The 23441-nt window shown below is 40.0% G+C and overlaps 1 protein-coding gene across 1 annotated transcript in view; it reads left to right on the forward strand.

The window, feature by feature from the left end:
- Nucleotides 1-23441, forward strand: part of LOC126095219 (putative inorganic phosphate cotransporter) — a 98409-nt gene that overhangs the window by 7329 nt on the left and 67639 nt on the right. Inside the window, exon 3 of the mRNA XM_049909958.1 lies at nucleotides 11592-11825. Within this exon, the coding sequence (XP_049765915.1) occupies nucleotides 11592-11825 (234 nt within the window). The remainder of the gene's footprint in view (nucleotides 1-11591; nucleotides 11826-23441) is intronic.

Here is a 23441-nt window from a genome sequence, read left to right on the forward strand (position 1 = left end):
AATATAATTATCATTCAGAAAAAAGTGCAAGGTGAGTTCTTGAGCAGTTTTACAAGTAACTGGATGTTTTGTGGAAAAGTCAAAGTGTTCAACAGAACATTTATTAAGCCGGGTAACCCACAAAATGTTTGGTGCTCAGCAGTGAAATTTATAATCGTGTTTGTCAGAAATATTCAGTTACTGCAGTTTAAGCTGTAATCCTATGATCCTACCCCTGGAAAAAAGCAAAAAAGATATTTATGACCAATTTATATGAGAAAGCTTAGGTTTATGATGTAACTATATTAAATGTATATTAATTTAAACCATTAACTTCTTCTATTTATGTGCTTACTTACTTTACTTTCAGTGTCTTGGCAAGAACATCTAAACTCTCTTCTTTCAAAACTCTGCAGCCTTAATGGCCTTGTCATTGCACAAGAATAGATCTTACACTGTGCAAACAAATTTGATCTGCGAGCACATGAGCAAATCTTCAGTTGTCCGTGTTTCTCCACATTCACGCTGGTCTCTTCAGAGTAGCCCATTTAACTGTGTTTACTTTGCATTTTGTGCCTCCTGTTCTTAATGTATTCAGTGCTCTCCATGTACTACACTTTAGTTGCTGCCCTTGTGTGATTTCCTCTTTGAACACAGGTTTGTAGAAGATGAGTGCAAGGAGTCAAGTTGGGCTTCTAGGGGTAGTGTCCATTGGACAAAGCTCTTCTTTGACTTAAGATGAGTTGGAAGTGTTTGGTGGTTATACATTAAGTGCCATGGATTGGTCTGCTGCTTTTTCTTGTCTATTTCACTGGCTACTTTGTGTCTGCTCTGCTTAACAGTGTTGTTGCCATTGGTTGATTACATCATGTCCTATGCTCTGAATATATTCCATCATTTGCTGGTTATATCACATGAGTTATGACTGGGTAAAATGTGTTAATATAGGATACAGAAACATTTCCTGGCAGTAGTTTTATCTGTAAATATCCTAGACTCATTCCATATACTTGAAGGACTGCTTCATGAGGAGATATGTTCAACATGATAACAAGTGAGTTAGCCATTTACATTTTTCAATTTTTCACAAAGAAGTGTCTGATAAATACAGCCAGATAGTCTCCATTATTAAGAAGAATGCCAGCAATATTGATTAAACTTATACATATGTCACAAAACTCATATGGTAAATACATATTTCAGTAATCTACTTTAGGAGACTGAAACAATATTGCTTATAATCATGAAGATTCCTAGTCTTATATCAATGAAATATTTACATATCTTGTAGACAGTATTGCACTTAACATAAGAAAGATTAACTAAAAACTGTTTAGCCACTGCTGAAAACAGGTTTGCTAAAACTTGTTTAGCTACTGCTAAAAACATTAAATATAAATCTCGATTATCTTTATATCTAAAAACAAAGATGATGTGACTTGCCAAACGAAAGTGCTGGCAGGTCAAAAGGCACACAAACAAACACAAACATACACACAAAATTCAAGCTTTCGCAACCAACGGTTGCTTCATCAGGAAAGAGGGAAGGAGAGGGAAAGACGAAAGGATGTGGTTTTTAAGGGAGAGAGTAAGGAGCCATTCCAATCCTGGGAGCGGAAAGACTTACCTTAGGGGGAAAAAAGGACACGTATACACTCGCACACACACACATATCCATCCACACATATACAGACACAAGCAGACATATTCAGAGGCAAAGAGTTTGGGCAGAGATGTCAGTCGAGGCAGAAGTGCAGAGGCAAAGACGTTGTTGAATGACAGGTGAGGTATGAGCGGCAGCAACTTGAAATTAGCGGAGATTGAGGCCTGGTGGATAATGGGAAGAGAGGATATATTGAAGGGCAAGTTCCCATCTCCAGAGTTTTGACAGGTTGGTGTTAGTGGGAAGTATCCAGATAACCCGGACGGTGTAACACTGTGCCAAGATGTGCTGGCCGTGCACCAAGGCATCTTTAGCCACAGGGTGATCCTCATTACCAACAAACACTGTCTGCCTGTGTCCATTCATGCAAATGGACAGTTTGTTGCTGGTCATTCCGACATAGAAAGCTTCACAGTGTAGGCAGGTCAGTTGGTAAATCACATGGGTGCTTTCACACGTGGCTCTGCCTTTGATCGTGTACACCTTCCGGGTTACAAGACTGGAGTAGGTGGTGGTGGGAGGGTGCATGGAACAGGTTTTACACTGGGGGTGGTTACAAGGGTAGGAGCCAGAGGGTAGGGAAGGTGGTTTGGGGATTTCATAGGGATGAACTAAGAGATTACGAAGGTTAGGTGGACGGTGGAAAGACACTCTTGGTGGAGTGGGGAGGATTTCGTGAAGGATGGATCTCATTTCGGGGCAGGATTTGAGGAAGTCGTATCCCTGCTGGAGAGCCACATCCAGAGTCTGATCCAATCCCGGAAAGTATCCTGTCACAAGTGGGGCGCTTTTGGGGTTCTTCTGTGGGAGGTTCTGGGCTTGAGGGGATGAGGAAATGGCTCTGGTTATTTGCTTCTGTACTAGGTCGGGAGGGTAGTTGAGGGATGCGTAAGCTGTTTTCAGGTTGTTGGTGTAATGGTTCAGGGATTCCGGACTGGAGCAGATTCGTTTGCCATGAAGAACTAGGCTGTAGGGAAGGGACCGTTTGATGTGTAATGGGTGGCAGCTGTCATAATGGAGGTACTGTTGCTTGTTGGTGGGTTTGATGTGGACGGGCATGTGGAGCTGGCCATTGGACAGGTGGAGGTCAACGTCAAGGAAAGTGGCATGGGATTTGGAGTAGGACCAGGTGAATCTGATGGAACCAAAGGAGTTGAGGTTGGAGAGGAAATTCTGGAGTTCTTCTTCACTGTGAGTCCAGATCACGAAAATGTCATCAATAAATCTGTACCAAACTTTGGGTTGGCAGGCCTGGGTAACCAAGAAGGCTTCCTCTAAGCGACCCATGAATCGGATGGCGTATGAGGGGGCCATCCTGGTACCCATGGCTCTTTCCTTTAATTGTTGGTATGTCTGGCCTTCGAAAGTGAAGAAGTTGTGGGTCAGGATGAAGCTGGCTAAGGTAATGAGGAAAGAGGTTTTAGGTAGGGTGGCAGGTGATCGGCGTGAAAGGAAGTGCTCCATCACAGCGAGGCCCTGGACGTGCAGAATATTTGTGTATAAGGAAGTGGCTTCAATGGTTACAAGGATGGTTTCCGGGGGTAACAGACTGGGTAAGGATTCCAGGCGTTCGAGAAAGTGGTTGGTGTCTTTGATGAAGGATGGGAGACTGCATGTAATGGGTTGAAGGTGTTGATCTACGTAGGTAGACATACGTTCTGTGGGGGTTTGGTAACCAGCTACAATGGGATGGCCGGGATGATTGGGTTTGTGAATTTTAGGAAGAAGGTAGAAGGTAGGGGTGCGGGGTGTCGGTGGGGTCAGGAGGTTGATGGAGTCAGGTGAAAGGTTTCGTAGGGGGCCTAAGGTTCTGAGGATTCCTTGAAGCTCCGCCTGGACATCAGGAATGGGATTACGTTGGTAAACTTTGTATGTGGTGTTGTCTGAAAGTTGACGCAGTCCCTCAGCCACATACTCATGACGATCAAGTAACATGGTCGTGGAACCCTTGTCCGCTGGAAGAATGACGATGGGTCGGTCAGCCTTCAGATCACAGATAGCCTGGGCTTCAGCAGTGGTGATGTTGGGAGTAGGATTAAGGTTTTTTAAGAAGGATTGAGAGGCAAGGCTGGAAGTCAGAAATTCCTGGCAGGTATGGAGAGGGTGATTTTGAGGAAGAGGAGGTGTGTCCCGCTGTGACGGAGGACGGAACTGTTCCAGGCAGGGTTCAATTTGGATAGTGTCTTGGGGATTTGGATCATGAGTAGTAGGATTAGGATCATTTTTCTTCATGGCAAAGTGGTATTTCCAGCAGAGAGTACGAGTGTAGGGCAGTAAATCTTTGACAAGCGCTGTTTGGTTGAATCTGGGAGTGGGGCTGAAGGTGAGGCCTTTGGATAGGACAGAGGTTTCGGATTGGGAGAGAGGTTTGGAGGAAAGGTTAACTACTGAATTAGGGTGTGGTGGTTCCAGATTGTGTTGATTGGAATTTTGAGGTTTTGGAGGGAGTGGAGCTGGAAGTGGGAGAATGAGTAGATGGGAGAGACTGGGTTTGTGTGCAATGAGAGGAAGTTGAGGTTTGTTGGAAAGGTTGTGAAGGGTGTGTGAGTTGCCTTTCTGGAGGTGGGAAACCAGGAGATTGGATAGTTTTTTGAGGTGGAGGGTGGCATGCTGTTCTAATTTGCGGTTGGCCTGTAGGAGGATGCTCTGAACAGCCAGTGTGGATGTGGGAGAGGAAAGACTGAGGACTTTTATTAAGGATATGAGTTGACGGGTGTGTTCGTTGGCTGAGTTGATGTGTAGGTGAAGGATTAGGTGGGTGAGCGCAATGGATTGTTCAGTTTGGAATTGGTATAGGGACTGATGGAAAGAAGGGTTCCAGCCAGAGATGGGAGCTTTAAGTGAGGGCCTTTGGGGGTAATGCCAATGTCAGACAAGCCTGAGAAAATAAAATATGGGAGCGTAAACTGGCTAGGGCAAAGGCATGTTTGCGGAGGGAATGTAAATAAATCTTAATGGGGTCATTGTGGGGGTGCTATGAGGCTGAAATGAAAATGAAAATAAAAATATATGGGGAGAGATAAAGGTGAACTAGAAAGCAACTGGAGATCTGGTGTTGAAAAACGCGAAAAAGTGTTGGTTAAAGCAACTTGTAACCACAACTTGTAACCATTGATGCCACTTCCTTATATACAAATATTCCGCACGTCCAGGACCTCACTGCGATGGAGCACTTCCTTTCATGCCGATCACCTGCCACCCTACCTAAAACCTCTTTCCTCATTACCTTAGCCAGCTTCATCCTGACCCACAACTTCTTCACTTTTGAAGGCCAGACATACCAACAATTAAAGGGAACAGCCATGTGTACCAGGATGGCCCCCTCATACGCCAACCTATTCATGGGTCACTTAGAGGAAACGTTCTTTGGTACCCAGGCCTGCCAACCCAAAGTTTGGTACAGATTTATTGATGACATCTTCATGATCTGGACTCACAGTGAAGAAGCAGACATTTGTAAGTCTGCTTGTGTCTGTGTATATGCGGATGGATATGTGTGTGTGTGCGAGTATATACCTGTCCTTTTTTCCCCCTAAGGTAAGTCTTTCCGCTCCCGGGATTGGAATGACTCCTTACCCTCTCCCTTAAAACCCACATCCTTTCATCTTTCCCTCTCCTTCCCTCTTTCCTGATGAAGCAACCGTTTGTTGTGAAAGCTTGAATTTTGTGGGGAAAAATATATCTAAAAACAAAGATGATTTGGCTTACCAAACGAAAGCACTGGCACGTCGATAGACACACAAACAAACACAAACATACACACAAAATTCTAGCTTTCGCAACCAACGGTTGCCTCGTCAGGAAAGAGGGAAGGAGAGGGAAAGACGAAAGGATTTGGGTTTTAAGGGAGAGGGTAAGGAGTCATTCCAATCCCGGGAGTGGAAAGACTTACCTTAGGGGGAAAAAAGGACGGATATACACTCGCACACACACACATATCCATCTACACACATACAGACACAAGCAGACATATACAGAGGCAAAGAGTTTGGGCGGAGATGTCAGTCGAGGCGGAAGTTTGCCTTTACAAATGTCTGCTTGTGTCTGTGTATGTGTGGATGGATATGTGTGTGTGTGCAAGTGTATACCTGTCCTTTTTTCCCCCTAAGGTAAGTCTTTCCGCTCCCGGGATTGGAATGACTCCTTACCCTCTCCCTTAAAACCCATATCCTTTTGTCTTTCCTTCTCCTTCCCTCTTTCCTGACGAGGCAACCATTGGTTGCGAAAGCTAGAATTTTGTGTGTATGTTTGTGTTTGTTTGTGTGACTATCGACCTGCCAGCACTTTTGTTTGGTAAGTCTCATAATCTTTCTTTTTATATATATATATATATATATATATATATATATATATATATATATATTTAAAAAGAAAGATGATGAGACTTACCCAACAAAAGCGCTGGCAGGTCGATAGACACACAAATAAACACAAACATACACACAAAACTCAAGCTTTCGCAACAAACTGTTGCCTCATCAGGAAAGAGGGAAGGAGAGGGAAAGACGAAAGGATGTGGGTTTTAAGGGAGAGGGGAAATTAATGATATGAATATAATAGAGGGAAACATTCCACGTGGGAAAAATATATTTAAAAAGAAAGATGATGAGACTTACCCAACAAAAGCGCTGGCAGGTCGATAGACACACAAATAAACACAAACATACACACAAAACTCAAGCTTTCGCAACAAACTGTTGCCTCATCAGGAAAGAGGGAAGGAGAGGGAAAGACGAAAGGATGTGGGTTTAACCCACATCCTTTCGTCTTTCCCTCTCCTTCCCTCTTTCCTGATGAGGCAACAGTTTGTTGCGAAAGCTTGAGTTTTGTGTGTATGTTTGTGTTTATTTGTGTGTCTATCGACCTGCCAGCGCTTTTGTTGGGTAAGTCTCATCATCTTTCTTTTTAAATATATTTTTCCCACGTGGAATGTTTCCCTCTATTATATATATATATATATATATATATATATATATATAAAGACGATGTGACACTTGCGGGGGCAGGGGCGCTGGCATGTCGATGGACGCACAGACAGGCACAGGCATGCACACGGGATTCAGGCCTTCGCGACCAATGGTTGCTTCGTCGGAGGGGGGGGGGGATGTGGGTTTTTTGGTGGAGGGGGTGGGGAGTTTTCCGGTTCCGTGAGCGGGGTGACTTGCCTTGGGGGGGGGGGGGGAGGGGAGGGACGGATGTGCACTCGCACACACACGCGTGTCCGTCTGCCCGTGTGCAGGCACAGGCAGACATTTGTTTGGCCTTTACAAATGTCTGCTTGTGTCTGTGTATGTGCGGATGGATATGTGTGTGTGCGAGTGTATACCTGTCCTTTTTTCCCCCTAAGGTAAGTCTTTCCGTTCCCGGGATTGGAATGACTCCTTACCCTCTCCCTTAAAACCAACATCCTTTCGTCTTTCCCTCTCCTTCCCTCTTTCCTGATGAAGCAACCGTTGGTTGTGAAAGCTTGAATTTTGTGTGTATGTTTGTGTTTGTTTGTGTGTCTATCGACCTGCCAGCACTTTCATTTGGTAAGTCACATAATCTTTGTTTTTAGATATATTTTTCCCACTTGGAATGTTTCCCTCTATTATATTCTCCATTATCTTTGTTTCACAAAAAATTATAGCTGCTTTACAGCACAGTATATTATCTTATAAGACCTATGTATGCTTAAGACAACCAGTGGTAGCCTGTTTATAGGTTTACAGTGATACAGGATGATGTCACACACTTGAAGGTGGTCCCCTAGGATGTGAATTGCATCATGCTTTGTAGTAAAAATCACAGGTAGTGACTGAAAGCAGTTTTGTTTCTTTAATGTAGAGGGAGACCAAGAGATGAATACACTGAGCAGATTCAGAAGGGTGTAGGTTGCACTAAGTACTGGGAGATGAAGCAGCTTGCACAGGATAGAGTAGCGTGGAGAGCTGCATCAAACCAGTCTCAGTACTGAAGACGACAACAACAACAACAACAACTGTCGGAAAGGAGTTGTAATGCATTGTTGTTTGGAAGACCCTGCTGGCCTTTTCAGCCACCTAATCAGAAAGTGTTTTCTTCCTCATGCACAATGACCCCTTTCCACATTGTATATGAGAGTTGTGTTTTAAATGCTTCAATTGAGTGTAAGTGACTGCAAATGGGTGCATCTAGAGTGTAGTTTCATATTTATGCTGTACAGTGATGAAATAATGGAGAGAGTGAAACTTGGTGCACATAGCCTGTTCCTCTTAAACAGCACCAAACAGTGGGTGAGATTTGAGTCTTAGATGGATCAGTTGGATGTAAGCAACTGTAGTAGGTGTGTGTTTATAGTGTGGTTTCATGTTTGGGCTGTATGATGATGGAGTAAGGTAGAGGGTGAAACCTGGCGCCAATAGCAAATGGGTCCTTGGCTCAAGGGTCCATATCCAGTTGATGGATCCCCATCAACCAGTGGTGGCTGCTGTGTAAGAGCACAAGAGTGTGTGAACACCCTAACTTTCCACACCTTGCTGATTTATTGGTTATTTTTCTTTGAATGCTGTTAAGTGTAACATAGATGCTGTAATCTGAAAGATATGGCACTTAAATCTATCGTGCTACTGCTCCTCTAGACCCATAAAACTTGGCATCTTGGCATCAGGGTTGTGAGCACACCTTCATTTGTACACTTTTTAAGGAGCTTCTGCACATGAGCAACTTACGTGACATAATTGCCTTAAGGGCCAAATACATACAGATTCAATAAACAATGTGCTTGGTTCACAATGTGGACAGCTAGCCCTTGCCACTCAACTAGAAGTTTATGTCATCTCCACCAGGTGGTACACACTGTGGCAGACTTTTATCCCCATTCATTTGGCATAAATCCTGCCAGATGATAGCACATGTCTCAGATATGGTAATTTGCTCACTATATACTGTAGTAAAATTAGATCAGATGTCAGTATATGTTAAAACTGTACTGACAATAAACCTATTTTGTGGGTTTCTGAATGAGTTGTAGTACATTAAGTTGTGAATTTTATCATACTGTAATCCATTTGAGGCACTGAGGACCATTTTGGCCTAAAGCACATCAGTGTTTATTGTGAGAGTGTAGCATTTATTCATGCTTCTGAAATCTGTTGATCTTATGGTGAGTCAGGTTTATCTGTGCTGTAGGCCCACAATGTAGATATAAAAATCCACAAAAAGCTATATCGCTGGTTTCTCTGATATTCACTTACAGTAAATGTGGGATTGAAGGCAGTGTGCTTTAGGCCCTTATGGTGCTCAGTGCCTCATTTATATTCTAGTCAAGTGGCCATGTTGATAGACATTACTACTTGAGTTTCATCATTTCCACAAATGGAACTTTGTGTTTGGAGTTGGTTGTGTATTGTGCGGGAATCGGCTTTCGTGTGCAGTGTAAACATGGATTATATTGACTGTTTTAAATACTAATAGAAAAATAAAACTGTGAGGATGTACCAAGAAAAGTTAGCCTCAAGGGAAGTACGGCCTCTGAGAACAGATAGTTTGATTGAGAGAGTGACAAAGTCAAATGAGCATGACTACAAGCAAACATGTAACAAGGAAGTGTACAGTTAGATCATAGCGTAAGATTATCTGCTTTTCAGCATGGAAGTAAATTCATGAACTAATACATCTGTTAGGGATTTCTACTTCGTCCAAAAAAATGGAAAGCATGAAAACTCCCACTTGCACAAAAATACAAAATGGACAGTTGTGAAAGCTTACACATTTTTTTGGTATTGCCATAAACTGTAGTTAATTATGTTCAAAACAACATAATTCCACAAAATAATTCTTTCTTTTGTCAGATAAGTTATGCATATTTATTATTATTATAGCATTTCTTTTCTCAGACATTATGTCTGGTTAAAAATGGAAAGTGATGCGGACCTTGATCAAGCATGACTTCCTTTTAACTGTACGGTATATGTTATATTGCATTTAGGAACTTTCAGGTAATTGAACATGTATCAATAATTACAGATTTCTGTAGCTGTATATGTATGTTTGGATGTAGCGGTATTGCGTTGATGTACTGGTGGCTATTGTGTGGTATGACTCCTGTAGTTGATAGTATAATTGATATAATGTCAACTTTATCCTGATGCCGCATGTGTCCTTGACTTCCTCAGCCAGTTGGATGTATTTTTCAATTTTTTCTCCTGTTATCTTGTGTATATTTGTTGTATTTGGTATGGATATTTCTTTTAGTTGTGTTAATTTCTTCTTTTTATTGGTGAGTATGATGTCAGGTTTGGTATGTGGTGTTGTTTTATCTGTTATAATGGTTCTGTTCCAGTATAATTTGTATTCATCATTCTCCAGTACATTTTGTGGTGCATACTTGTATGTGGGAACGCATTGTTTTATTAGTTTATGTTGTATGGCAAGTTGTTGATGTATTATTTTTGCTACATTGTCATGTCTTCTGGTGTATTCTGTATTTGCTAGTATTGTACATCCACTTGTGATGTGATCTACAGTTTCTATTTGTTGTTTGCAAAGTCTGCATTTATCTGTTGTGGTATTAGGATCTTTAATAATATGCTTGCTGTAATATCTGGTGTTTATTGTTTGATCCTGTATTGCATTATTGTTATTATTACTTTTGTTATTATTATTGACAGTGGCTCTATCTGTATAAACTTGTTGATAAGCATAACTGTTAAACAGAAGATGGTATTAATTTCACACTCTCAAATTTATCTGAATCTAAAAATTTGAGAACATGCACAACATATACTCATAAACTGGCACTGCCATCAACAGTGTACCATGCCCCATTTCATGAGAGACTACAGACAGCTTTAAAATTTAGTCTAGTGGATTGTTGCCAAGTCTGGTAATCAGAAGCTTTACCACGCTTTCTCTCCTCCCCTTGCCAATTAAATACTGGTGGTGTAAATTTCTTCCACTACCAGGATTCAAACTGAAACCTTCATTTTTCTTGAAATATTTAAATGTTTCCATTTTTAAATAACCAAGTTATGTTTCCTCCTAAGATTATGTATCTCTGACATTAGACAGGTGTTACTGGAACAACATGAAAACCTCTCAACGAGAAAGCAAGGAAATGTGCAACAGCCAATGTAATTTTTGTATTCTTTTGTCTCAGGTATTTTTCCTCTAAACTCATTTTCCTGCTCTTGTACACTTGTATTGGGAGGAATGAGTGTTGTGCGTTTACAAGCAGACAATGAATTTTGTATAGTTTCTGAACAAACGTAGCAAAGTCATGGGCAATCTCATATATGTTAGTTGTTCTCCACATCTCGCATCCCAAGAAGTCTCCACATTCAATGTAATATCTTCTAATATCTTCATTGGTAGATAGTAGACATATTTCTTTTGCTCTTGTTGTTTGAAATGACTAATCCTGTTCTTTTTTTTCTTTTTCTTTTGAATGTGTTGTAATTTTAAAAACTGTTGGTAATTCACAGCACTCCTCCCATGTCCAAATCTTATCACTTTTTCCTCCACTTTTATATGTTGTGTCCTTCTCTCTTAGTTTTGTTATTGTGATCATTTCTATGTCTCATTTTGGTGCTGTCTCCTTTGTTGCCTTCCATCACTTTAACCCACTCTTGCACTTTTCCTCTTACCCTCCTCTTAGTTGCTTAATTTCTTTCCTCTCCCTCCACTCCACTGAAACTGAATATCCACCCTTAAACAGTTAACGTAGATGTGGGTGGATGCATTTGGATATCTGTGCATAGGATAGTGTGCATTCAAACTAGGAGATTTAGCAGTACCTGAAAGATAGTAATGTCTATACTGTTAAGTGTGTCTATGTGCCATTCATTCATCAACTTCAGGTGGAAAGTTATGTATCTTCATTATTGTTTATTAATTTTCTGATTATTCAATGTGTTCTACAAAAACTACATACATTTTCGTGGTTGTCTAACAACTATGTTTCATAATCATAAATTGCTTATTTCAACAGCCAGGTGACTTTGAGTGGGATGAAGATATGCAAGGATACATATTATCATCATACTACTATGGATATGCACCAGTTAACATCATTGCTGGTTACACTGCCTCACGATACAGTGCTCGTTGGGTCTACTGCACAGGACTTTTGATGGCAGGCCTCTTCTCAGTGCTGGGCCCTTTGGCAGCTGAGGGAGGACCAGTTGTTTTCATGCTGACACGTATTATTGTTGGAATTTTTTCTGTAAGTAAATGTAATTATTTCCCTATCAAAGCAAACACTGCCAATTTGGAGCAAAAATAAATAAATAAATTTGCTTGCATGAAGTAGAAAATAATATGGAAATGAAAAACATAAAACGTCAAAAATTGTCTTAAACATTTGAACATTTGTGTATGAGATAGCACTATCAAATTCTAAATTTTCTGCTTTGTGGAGTTTGTACCATAGTAATTTTGTCTGGCGAGTACATCCTGCAGAAAAAGGATGTTAGAGTGGCAATCTGGCAACTCTGTAACCACATGTAAGGTGCCTGCCTCTGTCAGCATATAGTTGTACAATCGGTGCAGTAGATAGAGTTTTGGGTCAGTCTGCAGGAGGTCGATGATTCGATCCCCGGTTGAGGCATATGTTTTTTATTTGGTAAATATAGTCCAGCTGGTACAGTATCTGGCATCTTAATCATCAATAGTGATTGCAGCGGGTCCTCTAGAAAACATTTGTACTTACATACTACAATTGTAGAAATGGAAGATTGGTCAGCTTTGAAAGAAGTCCTTTCCACATTGCGGCTATTAATTTATTCGCACCACTTCATCTACTAGATGCGAAACCTGTTTTCTTTGAACCCTCCTCCAGTGGCCCATAGATTAGTATCAATTATTATTCATGCCTTGTTCAGGTCCATTACATTTCGTTAGGGCCTTATGTTCCCATTAGGACTAGCAATGTGCTTTGCAAATAATGTCCAAATTCTTTTACTATTTGTATGTATTATGCCTTTCAACACTGAGTCTGGTAACCACGTGCTGTTTAGTACATATCTCATTATTATTATTATTATTATTATTATTATTATTCTATTGATGGGATTGTGGAAATAGCAAGTCTATTAGGGAAACAGGGTAATTCGAAATCGAACATTTCACAGTTAGTGGTGTTGGGATGGATCATGCGGAACAATATCTGTCAGAGGCATAATGTGCATTAGGTGGAACAGCATGCAGGACTGATGGCATGTTTATACTGTATGCGCTGTCCACCAGATGGACTATTTGCAAGTGGAGTAACGCACCCATGACAGACTCCAATGTACATGCGTAGATGCATCAAATTTTCTCATTGTAAACCTCTAAACCATTGTGGTGCATCTGATAACCGGCCTGGTGTTGCTGCTCATGAATATGCTGCTAGATATCCCCGTCGACACCATCCAGATAAAAAGTGTTTTGTAAGGGTCTACAGGTTGGCACATAGCCATACAGTACATAATATGTGCTCACCAGATGACCTATCTTGGAATGCTGACAATTTGCTTGGTCAGTAGACTTGTTTACAGCTGCAGTGCATCACAATGGAGTAAGCCACTGGCTGCTGTCTGCAGCGTGCCATATGGTCTCGGGTGCAAATATGTCTCTCTTCTTAACTCACCATGGAGCCTTTTGATACAATCATAACTAGCCGGTGTTAGGATGTCAGACACAGTGATAGCACACATAGCGTGCAAGTTTATAATCAGTCTTTTGTTAATAAACTGTTTTATCTTACTTCTCGGTGTTCAGGTATTTCTGTACCTCAAAGACCCACTGTTTACAAATCCTGACAAAATATTTCATGTAATTATCATCCGGGACAGCAACACAAACAACCTCCTTATAGAAGTGGTGTCAGCATGGGGATAATTGTGGAAAACATACAGTCCTGAAGAGGTGCAGCACAATGTGAACTTCGAGCAGCAGCAGCATGAACATCTTCCCACTACGTGGGGACATCCAACGCTGAAATTCAGGTTGATCTACTTCAGTTTGGCTAGAATACAAAAGGCAGTGATGGATTTTTATTTTACACTTGAGTGACTCTTTGGCATTAAATTAAACAAAATGCCGCAATTCAGTCAGAGTAACGTTGTTGATCTACAAACTGTTATTAATGAAATGCAGGAAGAGATTCAGCAGTTAAAAGCAGAAAGAAGTGAGCATAACATTCCAACAGACTTGTCAAATGATAGTTCATGCAGTTCAAGTACAACTACAGTAAAGAATTTTTAATTATTGCCATCAGTACCAGTGTTTAGCGGGAAACATGAAGATGATGTGACAGTGTTTTGTTTTTTGTAAACTTAAAGGTGCCACCCCGTTAGGATCATGGACAGATTCTGATAAGCTAGTGGTTGCCAAATTAAGAATTCAGGAAGCAGCACAAGATTTCATTAGCATGGAGCCTACTTGCGTGAAAAAAGAAGATTACAATGAGTTTAGAACGGTTGTTATTCAGAGATTTAAATATAAAAACGTGATTAGATTTTACAGAGAGCGGCTTTACAGTTTGTGAATGCGATGAGATGAATCTATCGAGCAGTTTGCCAACAGAATTGAGAACATCAGTGCTGAAATGTACGGGTTAGTAGAAGATGAAAATGAAAATTGCATTCAGTTGTTCAAAGCTGACCAGAGAGCCTTGGACACATTTATTCATGGATTGTACACAGAGAAGAAGTAAGCAAAGCTGTTAGATTGGTATGATGTAAAACATTTGAGGAAGCAGTAGAATCAGCTGTTGGTTTCGTTGAAGCACTAAGACGACCGAATAAGATGCAGAAACAAGAACGCAGAGTTTTCAACACAGCAGTGCAATGCTGGGTCACAAGTGTAAGGATTGTAAAGAGAATTGAATCTGCTATCAATGCAGGATGCAGGGCCTTGTTTCGAGAGATTGTTGCAACAAGAAGAAAGGTAATACAAGCAACAGACAATCTGCCAGATCTTTAAACAAGTATGTGGAAGTATGGGCCACCACTCCATTCGCCCCCTGCCAGAAACAGTGATTCCTGTTAGTTCCAGCGAAAACCAGACCAAAAATAACTTCATGATAGGTGCTATATATTGTAGGAGAAACATCAAACTACTTATTGACATAGGAGCACAGACCTCATTAATGTGGTGTTGCATAGATAAATGGGATAAATTCAGACCGCTGCTATTAAAAGTGTGAGTGTTAAATGGAGGAAGACTACATAACTATGGAGAAATTGACATAGAATTAATTCTTGCCCATGGCCAAGATCAAGGTGAAAATAAAGATAAATACACAGCAAGGGTGCAAGTAACTTCAAATAACGAAATGCGTTACGATGGTGTCCACTAACAAGGCAGACATATTTGTCACAGAAAGAAAGATCGGACTAGGCCGTAGTAACTACAACCTATGAAATCATTCTTCATATCGTACTCAAAGGAACAGCAATACTGACATCACGGGAATGGACCGCCCAAGCGATGCATCAGTTCAAACTGTCCAAGTCGATGTTCAAATTGATCAGCCTCAGCAAATTCCCAAGGGAGCAGGAAAGACAATCTATGTTGAAGTTAAGTCACCCTGATGCAAGGAAGGAACTTTGTTATTAATTGAGTGACCTGAGAAAAGTGAGTTACTGGATACAATGCATTGTTATATTGCTAGAAGTGTAAGTGTCACTACAATGGTGAGACAGAATGTCACAAAAGTCCCAGTTACAATAATGAATATGGGCAATGAGTATGTTGTTTTGTCATGAGGAACGAAAGTTGCTGAAGTGTTGAGCGTAAGTAAAAGTGACGTAATACAGATTCCAGATGAGGTAGCAAATGCTGAAGTTATAAACACAGATTTTTGCAACAGTACCGCAAAATTGCAACGAGGAGATGAAGTTAATAATGAACTGAAGGGCAAGATTTGGAAGAAGACAGAACAATTGACAGCTGATGAACAGAAGATTTTAGCACATGTTTTGTTGGAGTATGCAGATTTATTCCAAGAACGTGCAAATTTACCTGTCACTCATTTTGTTCAGCATCATATTCATACAGAGAATGCAGTCCCAATCAAGCAGAAACCAATACCATTCAGTCAAAGAGAGTTAGTAGAGGGCCTGGTTAAAGAACAATTAGAAGCTGGAATTATAAAACCAAGAGATCCTTCAGACCCACCGTGCTGTTTGCCTGTTGTAATTGTAAAGAAGAAATCAATTTCTGGAGAACCACAGTTCTGTTTTTGTGTTGATTACTGATCTTTGAATTCTGTGACCACACCCGAAATTTACCCCTTACCAAATTAAGTGGAAACCTTGGATTACTTGGGCAGATGTCAAATTTCTTCAGTATGTGATTTAACAAGTGGTTATCACCAGTAAACAGTGCATCCAGATGCTCAAGCAAAAACTTCATTTGCAACTGCAACAGGAGTATATAAGTATCTTCATAGGCCATTTGGACTTCGTAATGCTCCAGCTACATTTCAACGCCTGATGGTTTCAGTTTTATGTGGGCTCACCCCCACAGAAGCACTTGTTTACCTTTATGATGTAATAATTTTTGGTATCTTGTCTCAAGAAGTTGACGGTCATGAACATCCAATCTCATTTTCTTCCCAGCAATTAAACAAAGCAGAATGTAATTATACTACTACTGAGAAAGAGCTTTGTGCTTTGGTTTTCAGTATAACACATAACAGATGTTTCTACACAGGAAGAGAATTTACAGTTATTACAGATCATGCTGCACTTAAATGGTTATTGATCTTAAAGGATCCAAGTTCCAGATTAACAGGATGGGTATTAAGACTGAGTGAGTACCGATTTAAGGCTATTCACTGACCTTGTATACAACATGTGAATGCTGATGCAATGAATCAAAAAGTCAATATTTGTGTTACAATAAGTCAAGAAGAAGAGTTAAAGGCAGCTCAAGAAGAAGATCCACAATGCAAATTATGGAAAAATGATCAACGTTTTGTTGAAATAAATGGATTATTATACAAAACCACTAGTAAAGGAAACCGCCTAGTTGTTCAAGAAAGCATGAAAGAACAAATTATGAGAGAACATCATGATTCTTTATTATCAGGACATTGTGGTAAAAAAGCAACAAACATCAAAACAGCTCAAATGTTTTTGTGGCCGAGCTGCAAAGCTGACATTTTCGAGTTTGTTTCACAATTTTATTCCTGTAACAGGCAGAATAATGTTGGAAAAAGTAGAGCACCATTGCAAGAACTGCCAGAGGCAAGTAAACCATTTGAAAGAGTAGGACTAGATGTTGTAGGACCATTGCCTAAGACTAAAGATGGAAACAAATACATATTGACAATGTTAGACCATTTCTCTAGATACCTTCTCATGATACCAATACCTGATCAGAGTGCTGAGACTACAGCCAATGTTTTTGTAAAAGAATGAATTCTTAAGTTTGGGTCACCATTAAGTATAATCAGTGATCAAGGAACGAATTTTATGAGTGAATTACTTAAACAGACTTGTCAGCTCATGCAAATAACTCAGTTAAGGACTACACCAGCACACCCTGAAGGAAATGCAAGTCCACAGAACAATTATTAAAATGGTTAGCCATTATGTGGGCAGAAAGCACAACAATTTGGATGTCAACTGGCCTAAGACCATATGAGATCGTCTATGGAAGAAGACTGCGTTCACTGCCAAAATCAGCAATGAACACGTGAGGGATCTAGCATGCAAACTAAAGGAAGCATGGAGGGGAGTGAAACAGCGAAACCATCAATCTTTTCTTCAGCAAGCAAAACAACATGACCGACAAGCAGCAGTGCCACAGTATCGAGTTGGAGGTCTTGTGTATCTGAGCAACATGGTGTTAAAGGAGAGCCAAGTCAAAAAGTTTAAGAAGTTTTGGAAAGGATCATATCGAATCTTGGAGGTGGTGTCACCAGTCACTCTTAAGCTCCAACTGCCCTTTTGTTTGATTGTTGTTAATGTCAGTTGTGTAAAGCCATTTCTGGGTAGATTTCCTGTAGCATCGCAAGACAATGAAGACCAACCAAGAAGTAGTCTGCTGTTCTCAAACCCAGGAAGCGAGAATCGCAAGGTCGTAGTCCAAACTTTGAGGCTGACGCATCACCATGTTCTGAGCAATCCTGTTCCAGACACCCCTACAATCTGCATAAATGTGTGTAGCGTGTGAGAGTGCAATGCGTGTGTTTATTTCTGCCATGTGCTTATGTGAATGTGTTGTGAAAATTTAGTTTTGAAGCTATTACACAAGTGCACAAGTGAAACTAAACCTTTTATTCCACAGGTTACCAGAAGCAACTCATTTACTTTATGTTCATTGTTAACTCTAGTATACAGAACTGATTAACCATGTTCATTTTTATTCTAATGTTTGCCATAATAGCATATTCTACCAATGCTGGAGTAATAGTACCACAGAGTACAAGTGTTTTATTTGAACCACAATCATACATGGTAGTTTCAAAAAGTAATGCAAAACTTGTACTCAAGTACAATCTGAGTGAAATCCATGAACAGTTCAATTCTGTAAAGAAGCAAATTGATCTAATTCATTCTGTTAAGGGTAATGAAACAATTTTGGAAATGGGTACATCTTGGTATAATAACTGGATCACAGCTAAAATGCAGGTAGAGCTAAATTTGCTAATTATGAACAAGAGATTTACTGTTTTTTAAAGCTTTTGCCACACAAAACTTTAATTAGGCATAAACATGCCTGGTTTGATTTTGGAGGGAGTCTCCTTCATACTGTATTTTGTACTTTAACTAGTTGAGATCTACTGGAAGTTAAAGGCGAAATATTAGCTCTTGAGCAACAGTCCAGTACAAATTCAACTATCTCTCTTATGAAATTATCATATTAAAGAGTATTCAAAGAACCATTACTAACCACACAGGTTTCATTGAACAGATTGCAAAGCAATTTATCTCACATTTCCACGTAATTAATAATGAAATGAATACAAATAACCAAGAACTATTCCAAGGATTAAATGCTGTGAGTGCACATTTAGATTTAAACACTCTTTTGTTAAGGATTACTGATAGTTTATCAGATGCTAGAATTGATGCCCCTAACTTAAGAACAGCCTTAGAAAGTAGTTCAAATGATTGTTTGAGCAGTGTACAGAACAATTTTCACAGATCATACTGTCAATTGAATGAAAGCTAGATGCAACATATACTATGATTTACCCTGTTAACTCTTACAGTTTATATGCTTACAATAAGTTAACCACCACACACTCTTTAATGATTGAAGATGAATTAACTGTTATTGTTTCTATGTCCATTGCTAGATAAAAGCATAATTTTGAAATGTATAAGATTTATACTTACCCTGTGAAATGGAGACAGGTAGGTATTCATGTAAAGTATGTAAGACAATGATTTAATTAAGGATATCCATGAAAATATAATTTCTTTCAATGAATGAGCTAAACTTCATTGAAGCAGCGAATAAAATGAAGTCCTTTGATTCATCCGTAATGTTAATGCATACTCAATTGTCAATATTGTGTTTTTATTGCTTTTATTAATACGTCTTTTGTCAACAGCATGTGTCATGTATGAAATTGTCATCCTGAAAGCTCACTTCTTTGTACCGAGCGTTACTGTGTCTGCAAATGAAATACATGTTCCAATGCCTTCTGATGTCACAAATGGCAAAATAGATTCATATCGCCCAGGAGGTCGTTTTGAGTCACTTGTGGTTGCTCGTTTTCTCTGAGGAGAGTGATGTAAGGGTCTATGGGTTTGCCTGTAGCGGTACAGTACATGACACGTGCTCGCCAGCTGACGTACCTTGGAATGCTGACAATTTGCTTGGTCAGTAGACGTACGTACAGCGACTGTGCACCACAAGCAAGTAAGCCATTGGCCACCATCTGCAGAACCCCGTATAACTAATGTGGCCTCGGGTGCGAATATGTCTCTCTTCTTAGCTCACCATGGAGCCCTTCGATACAACTGTAATTAGCCATTGTTAGGATATCAGACATAGTGATGATGGGTGCATGTAGCATGCATGTTTATAATCAGTCTTTTGTTAATAAACTGTTTTAACTTACTTTTAGCTGTCTGCGTATTTCTGTACCTCAAGGACTCACGGCTTACAAATCCTGACAAATATTTCATGTAATTATCATCCAGGGGCAACAATTCAAACAGTCTCCTTATAGTTTCATCATCTCCAGCTGTGCCTTTGGTAGTCATGTCCTCTACTTCCACCTGCTTACAAATCCTGACAAATATTTCATGTAATTATCATCCGGGGGCAACAATTCAAACAATCTCCTTATAGTTTCATCATCTCCAGCTGTGCCTTTGGTAGTCATGTTCTCTACTTCCACCACTGTGTGATAGAGGTCATCCATTAACTTGCTGTACTCCAGCTGCTGAGGAAGCTATTCTGGAGGTCATACACCAAGAATGTCAGCGAAGTACATGTTGCATAACAAGGCAGCTGCTTGTCCTGCAATGCATGGTCGTTAACGTGCTGCACAACATGGGCTGTACCCCTATCATCCTGCAGATTGCCATCAGCAGATGCAATTCTGTGAATGATTCCAACAACAATAGGAAGCCAATGACAACTTCATGAACACCTTAATATGGCCGGATGAAGCAGCATTCACTCATGAGGGTGTCTTTAATATGCACAGTGCCCACCATTGGTGTGAGATTAACCCGTGTGTCACCTGTGACTGTAGTTATCCAGTTTACTTTGGTATCAACATCTGGGCCAGAATATTGGGTGACTGGTGTTTGGGCCCCTACATGTTGCCTGACTGGTTGACTGCATGAAGGTATCATGCATTCCTCTCAAACTGTCTGCCTGTTGGGCTGGAAGATGTTCCACTACATGTTCAGCAGAGGATATGGTTCCAATATGATGGTGCATCTCCACAATCTGGAATTAATGTGCGACAGTATTTGGACAGAACATTTCCATGGAAATGGCTCAGACATGGAGGTCCAGTTGTATGGCCACCATGTTCACCTGACCTAAATCACATGGAGCATGTGTACTCTTCTCCATTGACAAAAGTGGAAGAATTGGTAGCGAGTGTTCATTCTGTTCTTGTTATTGTGGATGCAACTTTGCTGCAAAGAGTCCAGAGCTGCAAGACCTGGAAGTAGCACAATGTTTGGACGTGCTGGGAGTTCGCTTTGAGCATCTGTTGTTCTGAGGACAATGTATTCTGTTGTGAAGGTCATGCGGTCATTAACAGGGACATTATTATTGTCACTGGTTGATAATGTGTGACATTTGATTGCTCATGTTACATGTAGTATAAATCACAAGTAAATGTTGTGTTATTGTACTGTACTATCATCTTTAGCATCTTGAAATTGGTATTGTTTTTGTAGTTATTCTGTCCTATGACAAGTCATTTGTTTCAGCTGTCTATTTCCTATTTATCTAACCATGTATTTGCTATGTTCAGCATTACAAAATGTTGTAAATTTAGGATACGTGTAGCTATGAAATGGTGTATATTACAGTATGAAATGTCAAAATGAAATGAGCAAATAAAAAAAATGCACCCCCAACCCATGATTGAACCCTTGACCTCCTACGTGCTAACCCAAAACTCTGTCCACTGCACCAACAACCGTATTTACTCGAATCTAAGCCGCACCCGAATCTAAACCGCACCTGAAAAATGAGACTCGAAATGGAGGAAAAAAAAATTTCCCGAATCTAAGCCGCACCTGAAATTTGAGACTCGAAATTCAGGGGGAGAGAAAAGTTTTAGGCCGCATCTCCAAATCGGAACAAAGTTGGTCCATTGTAATATGAGAGACAATTTAGGTCGAATGAATGACGATACAGCTACAGAAGTTTGGTTCGAGTCGTAAGCTTAGCAGTTAAGCTTTACCAGGTAGCCATTGCTATGCGCAGGCTCTCCGTCTGAATTTATACGGGTACCCGTCCTTTTTCATGTGCTTCGTCTAGTTTGAATTCATTGATTATTTTTCTTTGATCTGATAAGCGCCGTTTTCTTTGTTATAGGTGTTTACGTCACTCTAAGCTGAAAATGTATTACTGTACTGTGTCGTACATTGTTTGTTGCATTCTGATAGTGCGTGTTTACGGCCTGTCGCAGCACGCAGCATGGCTTGCTTTTGTGCGCGCTACCGCCGCTTTAAAAAAAAAAATAGAGAGAGGGAGAGGGAGAGGGAGAGGAATTGTCTCATAAGCGAAACAATGGCAAGAGACTGTTATTTGTTGTTACTTACACTGCTGCTTTCTTTGATATTGATCAACAAGAACGAAATAATAGACTGTGTATGATAGAAGATGTTCTGAACGAGAGTTTAGTGAAAACTTTTCTCTGTTTGAAAATCTTTGCAGACGCCTCTTTAGTACATTACATTCTGCACAGAAATTAGAGTCATCTTAGATTTAAAAATCTAGTCAATTGCCGTGCTTCATTTCTGACTATCACTATTAGGCATAAGAATAATATGAATATAAACACACATGATATGTATATTCTTCCGCGTTTGCTGTTGTCTCACTCTAGTTTTGTAGTTTATTGGGCAGACAGGATTTAAATGAGATAGCAGCAAACACGAAACAATACATGGCAAAATGTTTATATTCGTATTATTCTTATGGTGAAGAGAATACTTCATAAAAGTTCCTATTAGCAACCATCTCTTCTCACAGGTACGAAAAAATTCAGAATGTAGAGTTGGCCATATTGACAAACATCCCAAACAGTCTTGCCAGCCGGATTTTCATAGTACATTGAAATGCTGCTACATTCGAAGATGAACAATACGTAATTTGTGTTTACTTTGTTGGATAATGTATGAAAATGCAGTAGTCAAAACTCAGGGCAGGGAAAAAAGCTCGTCTTCAACCTTTTTTTAAAATTTATTTACTGACGCAGAGGTTTTGGTGCCAGTATTTATCTTTGTGCCTACAAAGCATGCCTGTGTAGCACTACATATATTCGACGGCAGAAGTTAGTTGTGGCGGCACCCACCAACATTTTTTGAACTTCCGCTTGCTTTGCACTTGATTCTAAGCCGCAAGTGGTTTTTTGGATTACAAAAACCGGAAAAAAAGTGTGGCTTAGATTCAAGTAAATACGGTATATAGTGCAACCAATATGTACTGACAGAGGTAGTTACCATATATGTGGTTACCGTGTTGCCAGATTGCCACTCTTTAACGTCCTTTTCCTGCCAGATGAAATTGTGTGTGTGTGTGTGTGTGTGTGTGTGTGTGTGTGTGTGTGTGCGTGCGTGTGTGTGTGTGTGTGTGTGTGTGTGTGTGTACAGGAAGTTATTCTGAAATTCTAAATACAGGCCATACAAGTGTCAACTGCATCAACCTCCACCCCCAACCGTACCCCCATCACCCAGTTTGTGTACAGGCACTGCCTTACAAACTTGCAGTTTCAGTTCATTTCTACATGACCATTCATTAATGTACACAAACTACAGTAAAAGTATAGTAAAGTATGAATATATTGTAAATGAACAATAAGAATGAACATTAAATTACTCAAAAACAATATTAATTCTAAAATCAATATTTGTAAATGAAAAACAAATCACATTGCATTAATGAATGTCACATTGGCAGTAAAGTGTGATGGGACTTCATGAACATGTTCACAAATGTGCACCACTTTCTTGCATTTAAAATGGGTTGAAATGGAAGAGGTTTGTTTAGATAATACAATAGTGGAATGTTGTGAATGGAAAACAAACTTGGCATGGGTAAAAATAATCTCTCACCAACTACTGGTGACATTAGGGGATGGGTACCCATGTAACAAGAACTAGAATGCCTTATATCAGCTTACAAATTCGTTTCA

The sequence above is a fragment of the Schistocerca cancellata genome, chromosome 8 (genome assembly GCF_023864275.1).
Source record: "Schistocerca cancellata isolate TAMUIC-IGC-003103 chromosome 8, iqSchCanc2.1, whole genome shotgun sequence".
Lineage (NCBI taxonomy): Eukaryota > Metazoa > Arthropoda > Insecta > Orthoptera > Acrididae > Schistocerca > Schistocerca cancellata.